Source organism: Kryptolebias marmoratus, linkage group LG24 (genome assembly GCF_001649575.2).
Source record: "Kryptolebias marmoratus isolate JLee-2015 linkage group LG24, ASM164957v2, whole genome shotgun sequence".
NCBI classification, from domain to species: domain Eukaryota; kingdom Metazoa; phylum Chordata; class Actinopteri; order Cyprinodontiformes; family Rivulidae; genus Kryptolebias; species Kryptolebias marmoratus.
In genome coordinates, this window is record NC_051453.1 from 3,210,126 (window position 1) to 3,233,548 (window position 23,423).

Sequence of the window (23,423 nt, forward strand, 5' to 3'; positions counted from 1 at the left end):
GGAAAGGGAGAAGTGCACAGATGGGGAGGATTGTTTTGTTTTCTAAAGCTATCAATAAAAAAGCTGGATGTGCTGTAGAACTGTCCCATGTGAGGCTGATGGTGAATATTCAGCTGGAAATTCTATAAGTGGCCACACAAAGGACTGGGTCCTCCATCCCAGAGGCGTTTAATTTCTCTTCTATAGATAAGAGCAAAACACACATCAGCTAGTTTTCTCCTCCATACAGACAAAACTTTGTTGTGTATACAGAGTTTCTGAGCTCCCTTCTGAGGGAATCTTTTGCTGTGTGCCATACATTCCTGTTGACACTCATTCATATGCTAATTAGGATTCTCAGTGTAGATTTTTCTTTTCACATCGGGACAGAGCAGAGATTGCTCGGGGTTACATCACATGTCAACACTTGCATCCCACTGAGGCATACTGGCAACACTGCCTACAACGCTGACACTTCCTCCTCGATATGTTGGCTAGAAACCAAAATTCTTTCATTAATTCTCCTTTTCCTGTTTTATTATGTTGGTTCCAAATAAAGAGCCAGCACGGTCCAAATGATGCAACCAACTAAAAATCAATAAAGTGCTTTAAGTCCTTCCACTGAAAGGCTCATTTGATATCGCTAAGTAATGATAATCTCTATTCTAGGTCTTTTTTCACCACACTTTGCAGACACTATCATGTGACTCATCTCATAAATCCATCCTGGTATGAACCCTGATGCCTCAGATTTCTCCTCCATCATCCGATCTGTCTTTAGAGCAACTCGTCCTAATAAATCTGTCCTGGTAGACACACAAGACAAGACAAATCATTGGGCCTCCACCCTCAGTTGTGTGTTTATGGGAGAGAAAAAAAAAACACAAAACAATAAAGAAAAATAAAAGGTAGCTAAGTAACAAGCAGAAACCAAACGCTGCAACCTTCTGACAGGGTTTGACCGCAGTCCGGGAGGATTAGATTAGGCCTGAATCCTCCGAACAATTAAATATTAATGACTTCAAATCTGAAGAGATGCTGAATAATGCAACCTGCAATATGCTGTTCATCCTGGATATGTTCTTAAAGGGTTAGCTTGACAGTTTTAAATTAGTTTCTGTGCTCGGAGACATTTAATTTTACATTATTAATCTACATCAGTTGTCAATTAGCTTAGCTAAATTTGGGAAAAATAAACTATCTGTTGGCCATTTTTAAGGTCACAGATGAAAACAACAATCTGAACGTTTGAAAGGAAGTTTCTATCTGAGACACCATCTGTTGTCAAGCTGCTCTAAAGAATTCAGGACGTTTCTGCTTTTCAACATGAAACCAAGCAAACTGTAAATCTTCCAGTGATATCGTTCTTTACAGAAATGCGTAACTTCTAACATGACATGTTAAAGGGCTAATCTGGTCATTTTTGAAGTTATGTTCTGTTAAATAGTTATCAGTAGTTAGCACTTTATCAGCCGTGACATCAGTGGAGAAAAGGGCAAAAGTCTTTGTACAGGCTAACCTAACAGCTAGCTAAAAGATGGCTCATTTTATGCAGTTTTTCAGGTTTATAAAACAATTCTTTATAAACGATATAAAACAGGCCCTTGTTTCCAGCCTGGAGGGAGACATCCACCCTTAGGCCTACTCTGTGTTCGGTGACTGATGCCACGGCTCATAAGGTACAACTACTGATAACTGTCTGACAAAACGTCACTTCAAAAATGATCAGACTATCCCTTTATAACAGCTGCTGGGCGTGGTTTTAACCTTGACTAACAGACGTGTCTGTTAATCAGTGTTAACCTGAGTGATGCACGTCTGCCAGCATGCTCCCTGCTCCAACACACCTGAACATACAAAGAAAACATGCATAAACACCGTGGAAGTGTGCTCACGTGCACAACGCTTCTGAAAAACACGCTGCATGTACACACAGGGAGAAACACTCCGTTGTGATTTAATTTCATGTGCGCTGATTAAAGAACAAGTCAGGGCAGAAAAAAAATTAGATCAAATCTAATTAAGCTAATATTTTCTTCCACAACTTTACAGTGAAGTTTAATTCCCAAACAACACCCAGGGGACAAAACAGGCTGACAATACTGAAAATGTTGCATGAATAAGGAGTGAGGAAAAAAAAAACGGAGAAGTTTTAACCCAAGCCAAGCTTTGAGCTTTTCAGAGCTTGGCCTGTTTTCCCCTAAATGGCTCTTTGTAAAGTGTTAAGAGTCTCACATTGGCATAATAAGCCCAGGGCTGACCTTAATAAATACTTAATCACCTTTGATTTTGTTCAGTCATGGTGGGGAATTAAGTGACAAAACGCAAACAAGTTAAACAACAGCAATGGCATCCGAAAAATTCCATCCAAAGTCTCTTTAAAATGCAAGTTACCATGGGGCTGTCAAGAGCAAATGACTGGGGAGGAAGGCGACATGACAGCAGAGCCCCCCCACTCAAACAAAACACACACCACAACCAAAGAGAGTTACTGCCGTGGCGTCTGTCCTGATTCAGATTCCTCTGGCCACAGCTGTGGAAAAGTTCAGTGGAGATGAGGAGAGCAGGGAAAGCTTCACAAATTGGGGAAAAACTGAGACGGAGAATTTTGGGCTGGGGGGAGTGCATGGAAACTACAAAGTTAGGACATTTTTTAACTAAAAGGTGGTCAAGGATAGAAGTGTGAAGTTAGAGCAGCAACAATGAGTCAGAGATGCTTTCTGCCCAATAATTGCACTGATCACAAGAAATCATCGGGTTTTTGTCTTAAACTCGGTCAAAACACGTCACACACAGGCTAGTACTCACACATACACACCTTCACAAATACAAAAACTCCTTTAGGAGGCCAGAAAACTGGTGGTCAAAAAGAAAAAAGGTATTGTTTGGATCCATAGAACAAATGTGTGCAGCAAATAATACCAGAACCATTTCTGATTCTAGTCATTGAACTGGCTAAATGTCAAATCTGAATGGATAAAACACAAATTGTTTTCACAGGAATGTATAAAAAGCTGTTAAAATGTTACTTTTTCATTAATAAATTGTCAGTGTGAACTCTTCAGCCAGCAGAAAATACAATCTTTTACATTTTTAAACTTCCATATTTGTTCCAGAACGGGTTAAAAAGCACCTCGAAGTGTCGTTTTTGGAGGATATAGTTGAAATCCGAGTACATAAACGGATTTTTCTGCCAAATAGATCACCTGTTACCAGCTGTGGTCTCATGATACAGATATTTTCATGTTTTCACACATTATCACAAACAGGACATCAAAACAATCAGAAAAAAACATTTGTATGTTGCTCACATTTAAGCAATATGTTGTCACTTGACACACACAAGCCCCGCCACCAACAGCACAAAGACCACTCTAACAGGAGAGTGAGTTAGTTGTTACTGAACTATGCTGTGAGTAATCTGATCTACGACCTGCTGTGTGATTAATTTAGTGTTAAAATGTACCTAAATTAGTGTGAAGGACAGAAACCCGCCACCGCTTATAGCGTCTTTCAAAAAGAAAGCAAGAGGTCTGAGGAGTCTCGTCCCTTTGCTTTGCATCCAGAGGAGGAAGAGTGCAGGGTGGACCGCCACCAGACGGAGTTTACTACGAGTGGAAGAGGATGACAATAATCAGGCGAGAGGAAGAAGGATGACAGGTCTCTGGATTAGAGGATGCCCTGGAGTCGAAGCCACGTTGTGTAGCCTTCCTACCTGGCTGCTGCTGTCTTGGCGCTTTGATCGTAGACGACTTGGTCTTGACAGATTTACCACCACGAACACATGTCTGGGTCCCTGGTCTGAGGTGAGCCTGAAGAGAGGCCCGGTCCTGAGTCTGAGTCTGGCCTCCACCACGGGGCAGAGACGAGCCCTCGATGCGCTGTTTCATCTCAGACGACAGTAAGCGACCCTTGTGCATCCACTCCTGCATCTTGTTGACGGTGACGCCGTGGGCTTTGTTGGCTGAGCTGACCGCCTGAGTTCGACCACCCGTCTGCTCCTGCTTGGCCTCCTGACCCTGATGTGCTGCTGCCTCCATGTTGCTGTCTGAGGAACCCGTGAGGCTGTTGACCGAGCCGCTGCTCTCATTGAGCTGCTCACCTCCAGCATCGTGCAGCAGCTCCTCGCTGCTGACGGCGCCGTGCAGCACACGGGGTTCAGACAGCCCGTCTGCTTCTGTGACTTCGGCTTTTTTTGCCTCTGAAGCTCGTTTATCATCATCGACTTCTGTCTGAACAGGAGCTGAGGCTCTGCTTTGATACCTGATAGCTCCATCACTAGCGGAGCGCAGTAAGGTGGGCCTTTTGGTCAAAGACAGATTGCTCATGCTCTTACTGGTCAGCCTCGACTTTGGCTCTAGATTTCCAGTGAGGCAGAGAAGCAGCGATTCGGTGTCAGATCCCTGCTGAGAACTGTGGTTGCCTCCTGACGACCAGGAGTCACTGTCGATATTTTTGACCGACAACCTGGAGCACAGGCTGTCCCTTGAGCGGCTACTACAGGAGGAGGTGGCCTGCCGCTCTGCTAAGTCATCTCTAATCTGCTGGAAATCCAGGCTCATATCATTCATGGCATTGATAAGAAGGTAGTAAGCCTCTTGCAGCTGGTTCCTAAGCCGGTCTGTTTCCTGGGCGCTATTACCGTCAACCACCTGCCCTTTATTCTGACCGGACTCTTCAACCTCCCCTCTGTCAACATCAGTTTTTGGTCTAGCTGTTTCATAGAAAGGCAAGATTTCATTATCATAGTAATCATCGTCGTCACTGTCTAAAGGGTGTCTGTGTGGCCCCTGTGTGGCGCACAGAGATGTCACTTTAATATCACAGATCTGTAACTCTGTGGGGAAAAAAGCTGGACTTTGTGGACTGCCTGCTGTCTCTCTAGTGTCCCCTAAACAGTCGGGGTCATAGCTCTCAATGTTTCTTATAACAACATTTTCCTCCGTGCTTACTGCAGAACAGGTTGGAAACACGAGCGCCGCGCAACTTGGCGAATCTGTCTCCAAAGTTGGCCCGCTGTCAAAAGTCCAGTTGGCCTTGTTTTCCTGTGTTTGTGCCATGTGGGACACTCCTCTGGCTCTGAGCTCCGTCCCCTCAGCAGCTTTGGGGGCCCCTCGGTACACCTGACAGGAACTGTCCCCGAACCCGATGGAGTCCCCGACGCTGCGCTGCCGCGGCACCGACACGAAGGGTCTTATCTGCACATACGGGCTCCCCGCCGCGATTCTAGCTGCGAATCTGGGCCCCCGGTGGCCCCCGTCGTCCTCTCTAAACGCATTTGGCTCATCTCTTAGAAGAGGGACCCCCAGGAGGAGCTCGTCCTTACCCCTGCCCCCGCAGCTCGGCTCCTCCTGGGTCCCCCCTGCTCGCACCAGCGCCGCTTCGACGCAGTTCTCGTACGTACTCATTCTCTCAGCCGTCAGATCCATCCCTGTGAGCAAAACTACCGGCAGAGCCTCGTCGGCGTCCCGCTGCGTTTGCACAACTTTTTCTTTACCTCCTCGGCTCCCGTTGGCCGCCGCAGCAGATCCGAATCCACCGCCGCCGCCGAGCGTCGCTCCTTTTTTGGACTTCTTCCCCCGGAGTTTCGCTAGTAGAGTCCTCCGCAGAGGATCAGCCATTCCTTTTGTTTCCCCCCCCTCCCCGAGCGGTGATCTGTCTCGGTGTCTTTCAGCACGCTGGTTCCGGAAGGGAAGGACCGAGTGGCCGAGCGGACGGGCTGCGCTCCATTCTCCGCTGTCAGCTCTCCTCTGCGCCGTCTGCTCAACTGCACCACGTCACACACACACACACACACTCACACACACACACACACACACACACTTTCCTCCTCTCTAGCGCCTCACCTCTCCTCGAGTTTGCAACTCAGATGTTTGAAAAATTTCCTTGGTTTAGAGTCCACACATTTAAGCAACAAAGAAAAAGTCCGTGCATCTTATTTAAAAAGTCTCATTTTATTTGTCTCTCATATTTATGATTATTAATTAAAACTGTATAAACAACCATCACGTGCTTATTCACCCAGCTGGAGCAGGTCAGCACTGAGGACATTCATGAAGAATAATTTGATGTATGATATGTATTTCACCTAAGATTAATTGGATAAAATATGCACTTAAAATCGCTTTGTTTACATTGACTGCATACCTGCATTTCACAATTGCATAGCATCTGAAAACCTACTAAAGTAAACTCTTTCAAGCTGCACAATTTGATGTAAACATTTCATAGTTTTGATTTCATAGTTTGCAATGAGCATCTTTAACTACTATTTCAACATTAAATAATGAAGTGATGTGAAATTTATTTATATAGCACTTTTCTGCAACAAGACAACTCAAATTGCTTTACAACACAGAAACAACAATCAGGCACAGAATCAAATACAGATAAAAACATCATAATCAAATATAGAGATACAGAAGTAAAAACATCAATCAAGTATAATCTAAATGAAATATAAAATAATCTAATCTAAGATAAATAAAATCATGAAACTAAGAAAGCCAAAGTAGTAGCTAAAATAATCTAAATGAAATCATGATAAAGTTAAAGCTGAACTAAACAACAATTAGGAATCTAACAATATCTAAAATATGAGCTAAGATAAACTAAACTAAATGTACAGGAAGGCTAAATAAGCTAACATAAACTGAAACATGATAATACTAAACTAAAGGTACAATATGACTAATTAATAGTAAACAGCTAATAGATGAATTAGTACTTAAAAGATGTGTTTGAATTAATTAAGGAGTTTCTCAAAATGAAATCCACAGTATTTGTAAATACTTAACATTTGTCCCCGTATGAATAAACAAAATGAAATTTTCATCTTTTGAGAAGTGAATATATGTATTTTTTTGCTTGGTATGAAGATGGTCCCCTTACAGTGACATGCACCAGATTATAATGCTTTAATCCTTACATTCAGAACAAAACTGTGAGTAGAGGTGAAAGTGGTGTTTTGTGAAATGCAGATTCAGCTCCCTGACTCAAACTAAACACCCTTTTGTCCCTGACGTGAATTAAAATTGGTTGGAAAGCAAATTGCCACCCTCGCTGGCAGCAGCGAGAAGGATCTCCATCTCAGGGGGAAATATGTGCTCAGCCCTCTGCTGAGGGAGAAAAATGTCTGCCTTAGCAGGAAACAAGAAGGAGGATGGTAATTAACTACCCACTCATTCACTTTACATCATCTTTTACTTTTTCCAACTGATCAGGATTTCGTCTGTCACGAGGAATTAGACTCCTCGAATTTTAATCTTCATTATTGCCATCTTTTATCCCCTTCAGTGAAAACACCAGCCTAAACAGCATGGCCTCCCTCATGATGGATCACTGCCGATTACTGGAGTGACACTTTTATCTGAAGTGTATCTTGACTAATCCTCTCATTTTTTTGACCTTGCACATAACCCCTGTCCCTGCTTGTAGCACAACCTGAGGCTTTAAGAGCATCCGAGACGGCGGAGAATGAAGTGGAGCATATTTTACGTGAACCTTAAACTGTTTGTTTGCTGTTGCCGTTACTTGGAATGTGCAAAAGGATGAGCTGCTGAAAAGCTGCAGTGGGTGTATGAGTGCACATGCGCACTGGAGGACACACACACAGTATGCTCACACACTCAGATTGAATCAGAATCTCTTATACTGGGCCTGGGTCTAAAGTGACAGCGTCTGCCCGTGATTGAGGGCATTTATTGTCTGAGCCATTAATCGATTTAGGGCCCCTCACTCAGCCTGCACCCACCCTCAGTAAAACATGATAAGCATCTGTTATTGCCCTGCAGGAGCCATGTAGGCCCCGAAGCCGTGTCCTGCCTCCCCGACTGACTGACTAGACCCTGTCTGGGCAGTTATTTACAGGTCAAAACCTGCAGGCTGTGGCTGCGAAGTGTGTGTTTGTGCATGAAAGAGAGGAAAAGGGAAAGCAGGAGGGAGAAGATGGGGGCGTCGAGGGATAAGACGACAGATTCAGAGGCAAGAATGCAAAACTTTGGACTGAGCAGACGTGCTATTAGTGCAATTTTCTCACTGAAGATTACTCACATTCTTCAAAATATTTGCAGGGATGTTCAAAGGGTTGCGCTTAGGCAAAAATGCCGAAGTGCTTTGACAACATTCAGCCATCGTTTAGATTACAAAATCAGATTGCAGAAAATTACCAGTGAGGTGCCTCAGTTTAAAAATGTCGCTCTCTTTGTTCAATAGTCAAAAATTACTTTGTCTTAAAGTGTTGACTTAGTTGAGAACCAGTCAGATTAATATAATCATGTTTTATTTTGAAATTACCAATATAATGAAGTTTATTGCTTCCTCTCCAGTAATTGAAAATGAACATTATCCAAGGAAAATGAATCAAAATGTTCTTATAGACCTGCTGTAACATCAATACATCCATTAGATGTAGACTCCTGCAAACATCTCAGCGCTGTGTTTAACTCTCAGTTAAAGTCTGAGGTTAACACAGATCTGTCCATGAAGCAAACAAAGAGATTCATTCAGTGCTGTTGTGACATTCTTATCCATCTTTTGTTGAAAACCTTAACTTTTTCTTTTGTCTGCTAGTTTAACAGTCTGTCTGTGTAAGCTTGACAGTCCAGGATTGTTGGTGTTTCCAGATGTTGTTGGGCTCTCTTTGGAAGAAGCAGGTGACTGAGAAAGAAAGGAGAATTATCAAACAGACCACATCAGAGAACTCAGTCTTAGTTTTAGTCCCTTATTCCATCTACTATTAGGTTGCTAAAGCTGGACTGTGCTCGTTTTCATTTTTTATTGGTGTTTTTAGTGACAAATGGACTCAATATTTTCTTGTTGCATCTTTTTTTTTTTTTTTACTTTACTACTTTTTTGACATTCTGTGTTGCAAGTGAATGTGAACGAAAAGGCTCCAAACAAATGACCCACTGGAGGTAATGAAGCTGTATTATTCTGACTCATCAGTGAGCCACAACTGACACATTAATAAAAACGTAGGAACATTATTATTAAAAAATAATATGATGTTAACTCTCCTGCTTTTGATCAAATGTGTAGCAGATGTGACAGATGTTCCCTAAGAAGCGTCAGCATTTCCTCCTGTCTGAGTGACATTCACCTAAATCTATTCTTCAGTTCATTTTTTTAGCCCTCCTGAACCATCAACTAAAGCAAAACCTGACTAAAGCACCTGCCCATCGACACGATTAAATGCCTCGTCCATGAAGTCTTCCTGTCAGACTCCCAGCTCACAACTGTCCTGTGAGAAATCAACAGTGCAGCAGAAATGGAGGAAGTTTGCCTCTTTTGTCCTCCCTTTTTTATTCCTCCCATCAGTCACTGGAGTTCTTTGTGAGGCCAGTAGCAGAACATCTGCTTGACTGGCCCCTTTTCAAACGGCGCGGTCAGAGAGCGTACGAGGAGAAAAACAATGTGTGAGAGAGAGGAGGAGGAAAATAAAGTGTACATGCGTGTATGTACATGCACGTTTCTGTGTGTGTGTGAGTGTATGTTGGGATGTGGGCTTTCGCAGCTGTTGGGGCTCTCCTTCTGATGGCTGCCTATTGTTCCCTCTCCCGCTCTCCCTCTGCCTGTTTATGAGCCGTCCTTTTTTATTTCTTCTTCTTCTTCTTCTTTTCTCAAAGCACACCACAAGTAAATTTATGCCCGTGGACACAAGCCTTTCTCAGGGCATAAATTAGGCTGGAGGATCCTTGACAGAGCAGCTCTGCCAAGAGCCTGCAGCTCAGCGTTCCAGAGAGGGAAATTCTTGTCATTCACTTGGATTTTACTGCTCAAAGCCAATCTATAGGAACTCCTGTTTTGCCCCATTTACTGTAAATCTACAACAAAGTCTTGTTGAAGTCCTTGCTTTAACAACATGTTGTAACTTTAACAAAAAAAGATGTTAAGTTGATGATTTCTACATTGTTTGCCAACAAGTTCATTAATGTCAGAATAAAAAAGCCACTTGTACAACGAGGAAACAGTAAGACAGTTTAAATAGAGACCACAGATTAATCTGTATTTCTTTAAAAGGCAGTGTGGTTAATAAATAAAATCACCATTTACTAAAACTAGTAATGCTTAAAGCAATAAATAATATTGTTCAGCATTCTAACTTCTGTAAAATATCCCTTTTATACTTTATATTTGAGTGCCAATCAGATCAGACTGAACATAATTAATGAGCATTACATTTAGTAATCAGCTCCAACCTTATGTGAAGTTTGTTCATTGTTCTTATTTAACAAATAAAAATGAAAAGCATGGAAAAAAAAAAACGTTTTATTGTGCATTTGTTTAACCAGAGGTGGAAAATCAATTTAAATTTACAATCTCCTCATAATAAAAGACTAATATTGGTGAAATTCTGTGTACACATCAATAATGAATGTGTCTTATCAAGAACTGTGATAAGCTTTTAACAGATGTCACCTGAAATAAACCCCACAACCGAGCAGGAATACTAGTTTAAATCCTCTCTTTAGGCAAAAAAACAAAACAAATAAAACAAAACAAACAAACCTGCTTAGCCAAAAACTCAGATTAAAGTAAAACTGACTTGATGCTGAAACATTTGTGTTGAGTTTTTAATATATATATACACCTATAAGGATTATTTAAGTAGAAAAACATTTATGAGTGTTGTCAGTCTTCAGTGAATGTCTCAGCAAGATCACCTGAAGTTTAGAAAAAGAAATGATAATCCCTAAAACTAAATCCCAGACAGCACAAACGGAAGAAGCCTGCTTGTATTTAAAGGCTGCAAAGAGAAAATATGATATTTAAACGAGGAATGAGACTTACTCTAAGTTTACACGTTGTATGAAAATAAGCTGCAGGACTTTAAAAACAAAGTTGTGTCATGATGCCATATTTGGGGGAAAAAAACGATCAGCATATCATCACAGAAACCTTACACCTACTGTCAAACACGGCAGTGGAGGGGTGATGATTTGGTTTAACAGAATAGCCGAAGAAACAAGGAATCAGTGTGTTGTCTTAGAGAGCTGTAAATGTTAGAATGAAAACGTGTTCCATCTTATAAAGCCAGTAAGTCACTTTATTGGGTAAACCAGAGGGCAGAAATCCCACATATTAGATCTGCTCTGTTTCTGAGCAGCCGGCCGAGCCCCAAAGGCTGATTTAAACACACAAAGAGCCTTTACTGTCGTGGTGTTTTGGTTCATATCATTACCAGGAGACAACTGCCGACATGTTTGTTGTGAAAGGTCAAACTCTTTTGTTGTTCCTTATTGTCACAAAATTAAAAGCAGACAAGACATTCTCAGAGTGAGCAACGTCTATATAATCCCATATTCTGCTGGAAAACTCAGTCACTTTGTAACATCTCACATTAAAGGTTTCAGTTTGTTGGTATTTTGTGGTTTCATGAAACCTGCAGAAGGTTTCCATGACTGCAGGCAAATTCTGGATAAACTGCTGATTTATGTTTGTTTAAATCAAACAGAACTGTATGAAACTCGGTTTTCCTGCTTCTGTATGACTCACTGCAGGTAGTTACTGTTTGCAGCTACTGTATAATTTTTATTTTGTCCACATTTAAAACTTAATATGCATCACAGATGAACTTGGGTGGTATCGAGAAATGAAACCTTTCACGTCAGCATCAAAGAAATGGGAACCTTTGGAAAAATTCGGCTGCAATCAGTGGTCTGAACCACAATCTTACTGCAATTTGCAATATTATGTTTCTGCCTGACCACAGATAGGAAAGTTTCAAACTCAGGCAAATAGAAGTCTAAGAGGGAAACCAGGGCCTCGCTGAAGCACGATTCCAGCAGCACAGCATGAATCTATGATTTAAATATTTTCTGATCTAAAATCAAAGAACATGAAGCAAATTAAGAGAATCTGTTTGTTTTGAACTCCTGAGTTTTGCTTTTCTTGCTGAACATCTGTTTCACACAACTGACCAGATCGCTGGTGTGAAACGCAACTGTTTGCCTCAAGAAAATGAGCAAAATTGAGAGAAAGTGTGAAGGGTGTTGACATGGACCTACACCCGCGTAGACATTGTAAATACATTTAAATCAACGTGTGATTTTAGGCTGAACAGATGGAAATGTCAGCCTTTCCACCACTTTGGTCCATGCTGATATATTTGAGGAATTAACATTTTTTGTATGACAGTTTCTGAACTTGTTGCGATCCTTAAATGAGGCGTTTCACTGACTTTGGTGATGCTCTGACCCTACATTTATCAAAAATACTTTGTTTTTGTTTTTTTCCAAACTAACTTTTTCTCCATCTGCTTGCCTTTTTGTTGCACATACATAGAAACATTTCAAACAATCAGCTTTGTTAACTTGTAACAATCAGAATGCAGGTAGCTGTTGTTTTGGCTCACAGGACCCGACAGCTGCCTGAATCTCCACACAAGCTGCAACATTTTGCTGACGGTGTCATAAGTCAGACTGAAGCAGCCAGGAAACGATCAGCAGCCATCATGGGCCCTGACCTTCCAGTAAATGTGTCAGACTGATGAAAGATGACTGTTTCAGAGCTTCAGGAGGGAGTCCTGTCATTGGACTTTTGTTACAAACAGCGACTACAACTCTTATAAACTTAAAAAAAGTAAATTTGTTATTGCTCGCCTTCAAAGGTGAGAGGTGTCTGTGTGTGAGCTTATTTCTGTGTAGAGTTAGCAAAATATCTCATGAACCACTGAATGGATTTTAATGAAACTCTCAAAGTAATCACTGGGTGTACCTTTTGAAGATGGCCGCCACAGCTAACTGCGGCTGTAACATACACTGTTTTACAGATATTAAGCTAATATTTGGAGTGATAATAGCTGAGCATAATCCCCAACACATCCCTGTTTGTCTGTTAGCGAAGCAGCTACGATGCCATCCCTTCTCAGCACAACTGGCGGGCGATCCATTCAGGAATGTTAGACCTTTAATTAAGGCAGACTTTATTCCAGATTTATTGTCCGATGCTATGACTATGAAGTGTAACACAAGACCGAGACATTCTTACTGAAAGGAAGAACAGGTCAGTCATGTGTGACATCCAGTGGGATGGAAAAAACAAAAAAACTATTTTCCTCTTGTAATCTGATATCTTGAAGACAAAGAGGCTACAGTCAAAGAATGCAGCGGATATCATATCAAAGACAGTAACAGTTTAACACCACAGACATCCAGGCCGACAGGGATCTGATTCATTCCCACGCTGACCTTGCCGGTCGCAGCTCTCACTGTCAGCCTGCAGAGGAGAGTTATTTGTTTGTAAACACGGCTGATAGGAATCGCTGCGCAGGACCAGGAACACATTTCAGACAAGGCCAGGCACATACCCGGAGGCAGGAATTTTATCAGAAGCATATTTACCAGCACTTCGTGTCAACCTGTGATGACAGATACGCCAGGAATTCCTCTGATCACTAAACTGTTGCAAAGCAGCAACTTTTCTTTTCAATGCTTGGAAAACCATTAAATTGACTTCAGAGGCCACAGAAATCTAAAGAATGAAGATGAGAATGTACATCACTTTAATAACGGCATCTTTTACCGAGCTTGGTCTCTTTATTTCCCAGAAAACTTTAAAAAATACATGAATTACAAGACATTTATCCACTAAAACACTTTTATTGCATTAATGGTTCCTGAAGACAAAGTTATAAAGTCTCCATACATCCATTTACATTGAAGGAATAGATTTTCAAAACTAAAAAAACAAAACGTAAGACAACAAAAACTGATGAGATTCTTTTAAATAACACACCGAACATCTAGGAAGTTAGTTTTCTTTCATCGCCACCAACGTTTACTGTTGTGCAACACAAAGTACGGAATAAACGAGCAGTCTGGGATAAGTTTACAAACTTAAGATCAGAAATAAAACTCTCATACGTGTCTTGGTTGTTATTTGAGAACCAATCTTATCATAAAAGACATACAGAGACATGTCTAAAGCAGCTCAAGTGCGACCCCTGGTGCTCATACACAGGAAGAACAAACGGCAACAAAAAGCAGCCATTTTTAAAGATTTACAACCAATAAACACGTGCTTGAACTAACACACACAGAGTCATAATTCAAAAGCACAAAAGCATTCAGTAAAACAGAACAGGGGACAAAAACAAGCAAACGTCACAGTTATTTTATATAATTTACTGGAGGCCAACCAACAATCCAGTCTCTGTGTTTATTCTGTCAGAGCGAGTAAATCCACGCTAAAATGAGAAAAAAAACTTCATTCCTCTTAAATCAAACAAGTTATTCACCTATCAGTTCAAAATCTAAAACGAATCACGTCTCAGTGATACTCAGAGCTCTTTGCATTACTTTAAAGCTTTGCCATGTAGTCTTAATAATTAATACCTTTTTGGAGCAATTAGAGACAGACTGTAAAAAAAACTAAATAATATTAACAGATTTTTTATATTTCTGTAGCAGAGATTCAGCTTGAAACATTCGCCTTTTAGTCTGATTGCTCTGTGATATAAAGCTTGGATAAACAATATAAAACACTATTTTTTCACAAATGACGGCACATCATTTAGATAAGAAGAAACGACCCTGTACGTCTGCAGCGTATACCTTCCTGCCAACAGGGGACATTTGTGAATGGTGTCTGTGGCTGGATAACGTTTTAAATCAGAAAGCGTTTGTGCTTCACTCTAGCTTCTGTCTGAGGATCCTTTTCTCCTCCTCTACAAACATCTTGTCGGAGGTGGCTTGTCCCAGGTCTCGCTTCCTCTTTTCCTTCTGCTGGAAGGTCTCCACTCGCCGTTTCTTGGCAGACAGAGCGGGCTGTTCCGATTCCTCATCTTGTCGACGGAGCAGCAGAAAGAGAGCGAAAGCAAAGGTTTATAAACTAAGGTTGCTACTAGACATTTTGTAATAATGTAAAATACACTGGAGGGTCTCACCGTCTGAAGGTTGCTCCTCTGTGGGTAAGAAGCGAGCTTTGCCGGTGTATGGCTGCGGCGCGTCCTCGCCGTTGTCCTCGTACACATTGGACCACTTTATCGCCATGTCCATCCCAGGAGGAGGCCCTTTCTTCCTTTCAGGCTCTGCGGCGTAGCTCTCAGGAGGCGGCACGGCGTTCGTCTTCCATGGCTTAAACTCTCTGTCGGGCTGGAAGAAAGAAAACACAAAACTTATATTATACGGCATTTCACAACCCGATGTCCACAGCTTAACTTTAAAAAAAATGAAACAGAAGGGTAAAAATGATAGCATAGATGACTGCATACATTCGTTTAAGTGATTTTGCAGGGCAGTATTGTGCAACTAAACAACAACAAAAACATAATAATAAAGGTTTTTAATGTGAAGACTTGCAGCTTCTCTCCTCTCTTTTTAAACCCCTTTAAACAGGAAAACAATTCAACAGAAATGATAAAGTGCTTTATTTACATTGGGTGCAGACCTGCATTTCAGAATTGCCCGTATTATTATTATTATTACTATATCTGTAAACTACTCAAAGTAAACTCTTGAAACTGCACCAGTGGATCTAATTCAGATGAACCTTATTTTCTGGTTGCAGTCATAGTTTGCAATGACATATTTAAAGATGTCACCTCTTCGGGAGGTTTGACCGTCAGGCTGTCCCAGTCGATCTCCTTGTTCAGCGGGTTGTACAGAAAAGCGGGTTTGGACACGGAACCGAACAGCTCGTCGGGTCTGGGTAACGGAGCCCCGCCGGCGGCCCGCTTGGCCGCCTGTTGCCCGCCTTCCGGAGCTGCTGCCGCGGCTTTCTTCTTCTCGCCGTCCCCGTCCGAGTCCGAGTCGCTGCTGCTGTCGCTCAGGTCGTCGTAACTCGAGAAAAAGCCCAAGGATCCGGACTTGTTCTCTTCCGTCATTTCGCTGGGGTTTGCTGTTTTCCAATAAGGAACGAAACGGTACACTTGGAGACGGAAAAAAACGGGAGAAAAGCCGCTGAAATGGATTAACTTTAAATAGCAACTCCGTAAACTACTCCATTTTGAATGAGCCGTAAAGCTGTAAAAACTGTTGTGACGACTGTCGTAAAATTAAAGGAACAGGCCCATCAAAATGTATCTTAATTCAAAATGTTCAAAGTTAGACACAATATGTGCGGAAATGTAGTTCACGTATTTACTTGTGTGCTTTTTTAAACTATAACTTTAAATTTTAGTATTTTTTCTCATTTATGAATAGATTATACCTATATGACATTTGTATTTGAAGCGAATCACAAGTTAAATGACACTAAGGAAGAGATAGAGTTAAAGGTTTGATCAGGGACACACAAAATAAAATCTTTAAGTATTTCTGTCATAATCTTTTTGAAAAAATATAAAGCTAGCGCCCAACGTGGGGCTCGAACCCACGACCCTGAGATTAAGAGTCTCATGCTCTACCGACTGAGCTAGCCGGGCTCGTCAACGAGAATAAACCAGCAGATCTTTGTATCAGCCCACCTCATCATTTTATCCTTGTTCTGTTAGTTATATCAACTCATTCTTTAATCTTTTTTATGAATACAAAGATGTCAGCCTCGTAAAACAAAACAACAAAGTATTAGACGCGTTATCTTACCTGGGATTTGAACTTGCGACCCAAAGAGCTAATTTGAGATCTTAGCTCTAAATTAATTAATTAAGTTGACACAAACACAAGCTCTGTTTCACATCCTGACTGTTATCATAACCATGTGCAGAAGCAGGAAATAACAAGATGGCTGTCACTGACATTTTCCTACCAGCAGAGGGCAGTACAGCCACACAAATCACAATAAAAACCTTCCTAATAAAATAAAATCAGAATGATTCAGTGTTTCTCATCAAAACTGTTTCATCAAGAAACTATTTGAATAAGTTTAGCACAGTTTAGAAAATATAAAGCACAATAAATTGTTCCAATTTAAAGATTTTATTGTTTTTTTTGCGTTGCATTCAATTTAACTCAAACCTTCACACCCTTTAAACCTCCAATTTATGACCTCGACCACATGCTATCTTCAGAAGGTTAAGACCTTACCCTTTTTTAGTTCTTTCCTTGGTGATTAGGAGGCATTTAGGGAACCTCAAGTCTGTTTAGGGTTTTCTGAAGCCAGCTAGACTAAGAGGTGCCAGGATTTGCCCTCGTGCACAGGTCAAACACCTACTGCAGTAGGTCATAATAGACAAACAAAACCTAAACCTACCAGATATACGGCCCACAGTTTGTCTCCCATCCTTCTTCTGAGAGTCTCTGTACTAAATAACAATGTATGTTTAAATGAGTTTAAAGTGGTGCGACCTGCATCAGTAAATAAATTATAAATAGTTATCACAACATGGTATAATATTAAATTATCTAAAAAGAATGCTGCAGGGTGCTGCACTTTCAATTTAAAGTGTTACAACAACCTAATACAAGGGTGGGGATGAACATTTTTCATTATTCTACCTCTACTTTTGTCACCATGTTACTCTGAATCAACAAATACAGGGGTTTATTCCTCATCATCAACGATCTTTCTTTGAGCAGAAGAAAAGATGAGCTCATTCACTTGTTCCCTGTGACATTCTCTGATTCATGAGTCCAAAAAAAGCAGAAGTGGCATGTCAAGAATCTTAAGAATGCTTGAAGCCACTAATGATTTATGCTGCTTTTAGACCAAGGGAAAGCAAATGCTGAAGGTGAACTGCTTGCAGGAGATTTTTTTTTCTTCTTGAAGGTGAGACCCTGTTCCCCTCCCTTTCCTTCCACATGAATGAAGGTTTTTCTGATGAATGCATATTTGCAGCTTTTCTGATCTTATTCTTGGCTCTTGTCCACCTAAAGGATGCAGGTGCTTTGAAAATGAATAAGCAAGATCATTTCCTTCCAGTGGCTGGTGCAATCAGCTCTTCCCTTTTGCACAATTCCCCCTCCACCCCCTGGCTCCACCATGACTTGCCATTATGTGAGAAATTCCTTATAGGGCTGAGAAACCACATCTCACCTCCTCTATGTTTAATCTAACATTCATAATATATCAGAATTCAGTCATTTAATTTAAAGAGTTAGCTCAGGCCAGAGCACATCTCAGTGTAGCAGCACTGGAAAAAGTTTTCTGCTTCTCCTTACCCAATGCTAAGAAGTTTCCCTGAAAGTAATTACCAGACACATTCGTCTCTTACCAAGGATTTGCTAAGATGTTTTGTTGCATCACCTGCAAATATTTAAATTTCGGAGCATCTTTTGAATGTTAATCATTGTAATTCTGTTTAAAGTCTACATAATTAAACCCACGGTCACCATCTTGAAGTTGCCAAACAACACCTGGAGGATGAAAAAAAGTGGTTTGGTGATTTATCCATAAAAGCCAGATGTTTCCTTTTATCTGCATCTCTTCATTTGTAGCTGGTTGCAGCTTTAGAGTGGACATTTATCCAGTAAAGTATGTTTTGTTTGTTGATTAGCTAAGCCTAAACTGTAAGAGTTAAAAGAGTGGCAACATCTGGTTGATGCTACTGACCTTTGACATGACGTGTTGTTGGTGCAGCAGGACCATGTAGGTGCAGGAATAATGACCTTGAAAAGGTTAATGCAAGGAACAGGCACTTCAGAGGATGGCCTATGTTCAGCGCATACGGTTTATCTTCTTTCCGGAAAGAAAAAAAAAAGAAAAAGGAGGCACATCTGTTTTAGTTGGATGTACGGACACGGCATTCATGTTAAAACATGCAGTTTTATGATTACAGATGCTGAGTATGGTCTTGTAGAATTTACATACGCTACTTATCTCCACCTGCAGCAGGTTTCAGTTTGCCCGTTGTTTTTTTCTCCCTTCATTTAACTTTCCTTTAATTTAATTTCATTCCTTAGCCTCCTGTTTTTTTGTATTGACAGTTCCCGCAGACACATGCAAACTTAGATTCCACCTTTGTGTTTTTACCGGTCACTTATCACTCAGTGCAATTTCAAACCAGAGAAGTTTCATTCCTTGACTCATGACTCAGGGCTGTGCCTGCAGCGTGGCCTGTCAGGGCCTGTGGCTGGAGGCCGGAGCGAGATCCTACTGATGAGCTAAAAAGAGAGAAATTGTGTGAAAGAGAGAGGGGGTGAGAAAAATAAAGAGAGAAAGCAAAGAGGTGTGAGACATCTGGGTCAAAAGGATAGTCGGTGGGTGATCATCCTCGTCACATGCTCCACGGTGTCCTGCAGGGTGCCTGGCACGGCATTCTCAACCCCTTGCCCTTCCTTATGCTTTGATTTTCTGAAGTCTTCCCTGGAATATGCTCATGCACACACACATTATTCTTAGCTGTTCATTCATACAAACACATAATTCTGACAGGAAGCCTGAGTCAGATTGAGAGAAGTGTGAGTGGCAGATCCTCTTTTTTTCCGCAGCATCACATCTTAGTGGATGTCAGAATGATAAATGTTACTGTATGAGGTAAACCACACGGTAAGCTTTTGATTGTCTCCATGTTCAGCTTCAAACGTGCAGTGGAAAAATCTACATGAAGAAAAAACAAGCTAAGCCTCAGCATCATAAATATTTACCAGTTCAGCTGCATTCACAGCTTGAGAACATATAGAAAAGGTTCTTCAGGCAGTCTTTTATTGCTGTGGCTCTTTGTTTTTAATATGTTATGGTTTTGTGAAATTGTACAGGCAGACATTCTGTTCTGTTTGTAGGCAACAATGCTCAACCAGTGCAACTTTCATCCATCCATTTTTCTTGTTTGATTTGTATGGAAATCTCTGGAATTCCTGAAAAAAATGCAACAATAATGCCTCATTTTCTCATTCAGACCTGTTCTTCGGAAGTAATGCAAAAGCTTCTTAAAAACTGAACCAAAAGATGTTGTCTTTACATGAACATTTTGCTTTTTATCTTAAATCGTCCCTTTTTTATGTGACAAGATGGAAGTCAGACTCCATCAGTTAGACAAAACATAATAAAACCAAGAGCAGGAGTGTTCTGTAAAACATGTTGGTGACTGTGTGGAAAAGCCTCTCCATCTGCATGTCTTGCACAAGGCACAGAAAAATGCGCTGAGATGAGTCCACTAATATCTACTTTTCAGTATAAATGCATAACTCAGTTAACCCCGTTTGGCTGTTTGATGAAATCTACAAACAAGGGAGGAGAGCAGAGCATCAAATGTAGACAGAACATAAATGTTTGTGAGATTTAATTGGTTCTTTTGAAAAATTAAATCATCACCAAATTTTTAGGTAACTTTGTTTGTTATCCCATTGTTTTTATTGTAGATAACATACGGTAGCTTCATGCCACAAAACACCAAAAATGCATATGAACTCTACGGCACAGTAGGACCACAACCACAAAAAGAGGACCACAACAGCTTGCTGAGAATAGCAGACTTTACACATCTAACAAGGACTTTTTAGATTTTAAATTTAAATCATTTCAGCTTGATTTCATTTACTGTATCTAGCATCAATTCTCCAACTAATCTCAGAGAAAATTTGCAGCCCAAAAGGCTTTACAGTTGTTGAGAATAACTGAAGGATTCCTGCTTTGAGCAGCACTTGGCAACAGAAAAGTCCCAGGAAGAAACTCTTCGCTAAGTCAGACTCAGCAGGTCAGCCAGCCTCGTCTGTCTGGGTCAAGAAGAAAGCAGAGGAGAAAAAAAAAAAAGCACTGAGAAACTAAAGGCAGTAAACTGTTAGGAGCATGTCTGGATTATTACCTGCAAATCAGAAACAGTAACAAATGTATGAAGGAACAAAAAAAGAGTGATGGTTCAGGGTTGCCTAAGTGGCTATAAATATGTAAAAATAAAAAATACAAGTTTAGCCTTAAAAAGAAACTCCTATGAGAAAAGGAGCCTGATAGCTGAAGAATCTGTGTCTCATTCTGCTTTTGAGGATATAAGGTCCTACAGGCAGGCCTGCAGTCTTAGATGGACCAAAATGTCTTTAGATTAAGATGGGTCATTAAGAGCTTTACGTCTGAAGGAAGGATTTTAAATCCTTCTCCAGATTTTAGAGTGACAAGAACTGCAGAGTTCGAGAAGTATAATTTTACTTCCTGCATCCCAACAGAACTCTCACTGCAGACTTTTAGAACAGCTGGAAGCATTTTAGATAATTATTTGAACATCCTGAAGATAAAAAATTACAACAGGTTAAGCCAGCAGTAACAAATCAATGGACCAGTGTTTTCTGAGTGTGAAGGAAAAATACATCATCCAAGATGCATCAGCTTGGACACTTAAAGAAAGTTAAAGAACAGGAAGTATCGAGCATAAGGAGATAGGCTGCAAACATCCGTGAAAACACCAATCCACCCTTTTTTCACAAAGCAAGCAGGTATTTGTTGCTGTGTTAAACTTTCCAAAAGGATTTTGGACGTGTGCATCCGACTCATAAAAAATGAGCTGCAGTAGGAGAAGATCGGGCCCTTTCCTTTGGGAGTTGGAATATCACTGAATGGTAAAAAGTAACTAAAAAAACTGACAACACATTTTAATTCAAGAGATCTGTAATGTTATGTCAGTTGCACTGCCAGGAAAATATAAATACACCCTAATTGCAAAACCCCTTAAACTTAATGCCATGCAGACACTTGACATTTGCATGACTTCAAACTAATCAGAGTCAACAACAAGAAGATGTTTTGCCTGGAGGTAATGATGACAGGACATACAGTACATATAACATCTAAGTTCTCTGATGGTTGCATGTTTGAAATCAAAACCAAACCTAAGTGAATCAAATGGAGACTAACAAAATATAAACCTTGGTTTGGTCTCTTAGATCTGAAAATATCTTAAAAAAACAATATCAGGATTTCAAATCATTCAGGATGAATTAGTTATTCTTCGACGAGGGTCAAAAATGAACCCATCTTTATGCCAGTGCTGTCTTGCTGTAGGTCTCCTGTGTGATGGGGCATATTCAAAAGGGATTGGGGGCACGTTTTACACCTGGTGGGGGGTTGGCAGTGGTTTGATGAACGGGGTGCACCTGGCTGAGAGCGGAGGACCGTTATCCTCCCTCGTACAGTCATGGTTTATAGATCAAAGGAGTAATCCCTTCCGAACCCAATCACATCCTCCTCCTACACCTTCTCCTCCTTGAAGTTCTTAAAGTGTTTCAATGCTTCAACTTAGTGTTTGACAGTTTGCAAACTCCTCTCAATGAAACACTCCTCACCCTCACTCCAACATGCGCTTGAAGGGCCCGTTTACCTTGATTCCAACAATGAACCCTCAGTCCCCAATTGTGGGATTTTCTGACTCATTAGCTCTGTTCAGTCAAGTGGAGCAACCTGCAGATTCCTTCTGGCCAAGTTCATCAACACAACCAGTGGCTCCAGCTGTGAGGTGATAAGAGAAAGGAGGCTCCAACTTAGACCCTGCTGCGGCTTTGTTTAGTGTGAAATAAGATGAGGAGAAGGAGGACGGAGTTTGGAGATGGGAGTGCTAATCAAGGCTTGCAGATGGGTTGAGGTGCAGTCAGATTTGGGCAGCAGTGTAGCACCTCACCCTTACACAGTGCACTGGATTTAACACAGCTTGGCAACGTAGTTACAGGAGTGTTAACGCCTGTCAGTTACATGGTCTTTGCAACAGGTGTCTGTTTGACCCTGAGTTTGATGTCCACACAGCGTCCTATCGGCTGGACTGTACAAAGAGCATGATAAACATAATGGAAAGGATCTCTTTTCACATCAATAATCTCAAACTGCTTCTGACCTCGAATGTTTAAAGGTTGATGGAGGCTTTAATATCATGTCCTCAAACAGTTGAAGGTTGAAAGGAATCAGGTCATCATTAACAATCAGCGCCTGCTCAAACCAGACCAGGTAAAATGACAATTTTGACCAACTTCTTAGTCAAACAAACCAAATGGTAGCATGTAACCACAGTAGCAGACACATGTGACTGAGTGTGTACGTCAAACAATGTTATCCCACCCCAACATGCAGCATGATATACCTTGTCTTAAGCTAATATAACAATTTATTAGATTTGGTTTTGACACCAGCTACTTGCTTAGGGCAAAAATGTATTTTGTTAAAAGATAAGTGGTAGATATTGGCAAGAAACTGTGTTCTTACATGTTAGTTTCTCACATTTTTATGCCAACCCAAACAATCAGGCTGACAATCTCCTAGAAAGGTTTTGAACTGTTGTCTGGTTATATCACCCCTCTTGCCCTTGTCTCTGAGAGACAAAACTCATTAATTAAAAGCCACAAATGATTCCTGCTCGGAAAATCTAAGCATAGATTAGTTTAGGCATTTGAGCAAACATTGTTGCCATTATTTGGAAGAGGATAAAATCCACAGGAGCCTTTTAAGAATCCCTGTCAATGAAACATTTAAATGGGTGACAAATGAAAGGAAAAGCCTGAAATCTTCACCTTTTCAGCAAAGGAATTCAGTAGCTCTGTTGTGCTGTGAGGGACATTCTGTTTCCATGATTTGTGTCCACCTTTCTGCTTGGAGTAAGAGGTCTCTGCAAATCAAAATAAATTTGTTCTTTGTGGAGAGATCACAACACA

At 40.9% G+C, this 23,423-nt stretch overlaps 2 protein-coding genes and 1 non-coding gene across 3 annotated transcripts in view; all 3 read right to left on the bottom strand.

The window, feature by feature from the left end:
- Nucleotides 1-5,760, bottom strand: part of syde2 (synapse defective 1, Rho GTPase, homolog 2 (C. elegans)) — a 38,647-nt gene extending 32,887 nt beyond the window's left edge. The window contains exon 1 of the mRNA XM_017420561.2: nucleotides 3,695-5,760. Coding sequence (XP_017276050.1) covers nucleotides 3,695-5,600 — 1,906 coding nt within the window. The 5' untranslated portion in view covers nucleotides 5,601-5,760. The remainder of the gene's footprint in view (nucleotides 1-3,694) is intronic.
- A 7,737-nt stretch (nucleotides 5,761-13,497) lies between these two features.
- lg24h1orf52 (linkage group 24 C1orf52 homolog) lies at nucleotides 13,498-15,805 on the bottom strand. The gene is made up of 3 exons (XM_017420399.3): nucleotides 15,524-15,805; nucleotides 14,867-15,074; nucleotides 13,498-14,764 (listed from the first exon to the last, which is right to left on the bottom strand). The coding sequence occupies exons 1-3, from the start codon at nucleotides 15,803-15,805 to the stop codon at nucleotides 14,610-14,612; spliced, it is 645 nt and encodes a 214-aa protein (XP_017275888.1). The 3' UTR covers nucleotides 13,498-14,609.
- A 467-nt stretch (nucleotides 15,806-16,272) lies between these two features.
- trnak-cuu lies at nucleotides 16,273-16,345 on the bottom strand. Its single transcript has one exon. It is a non-coding gene; the product is annotated as a tRNA-Lys (tRNA).
- Between the last annotated feature and the right edge of the window lie 7,078 nt (nucleotides 16,346-23,423).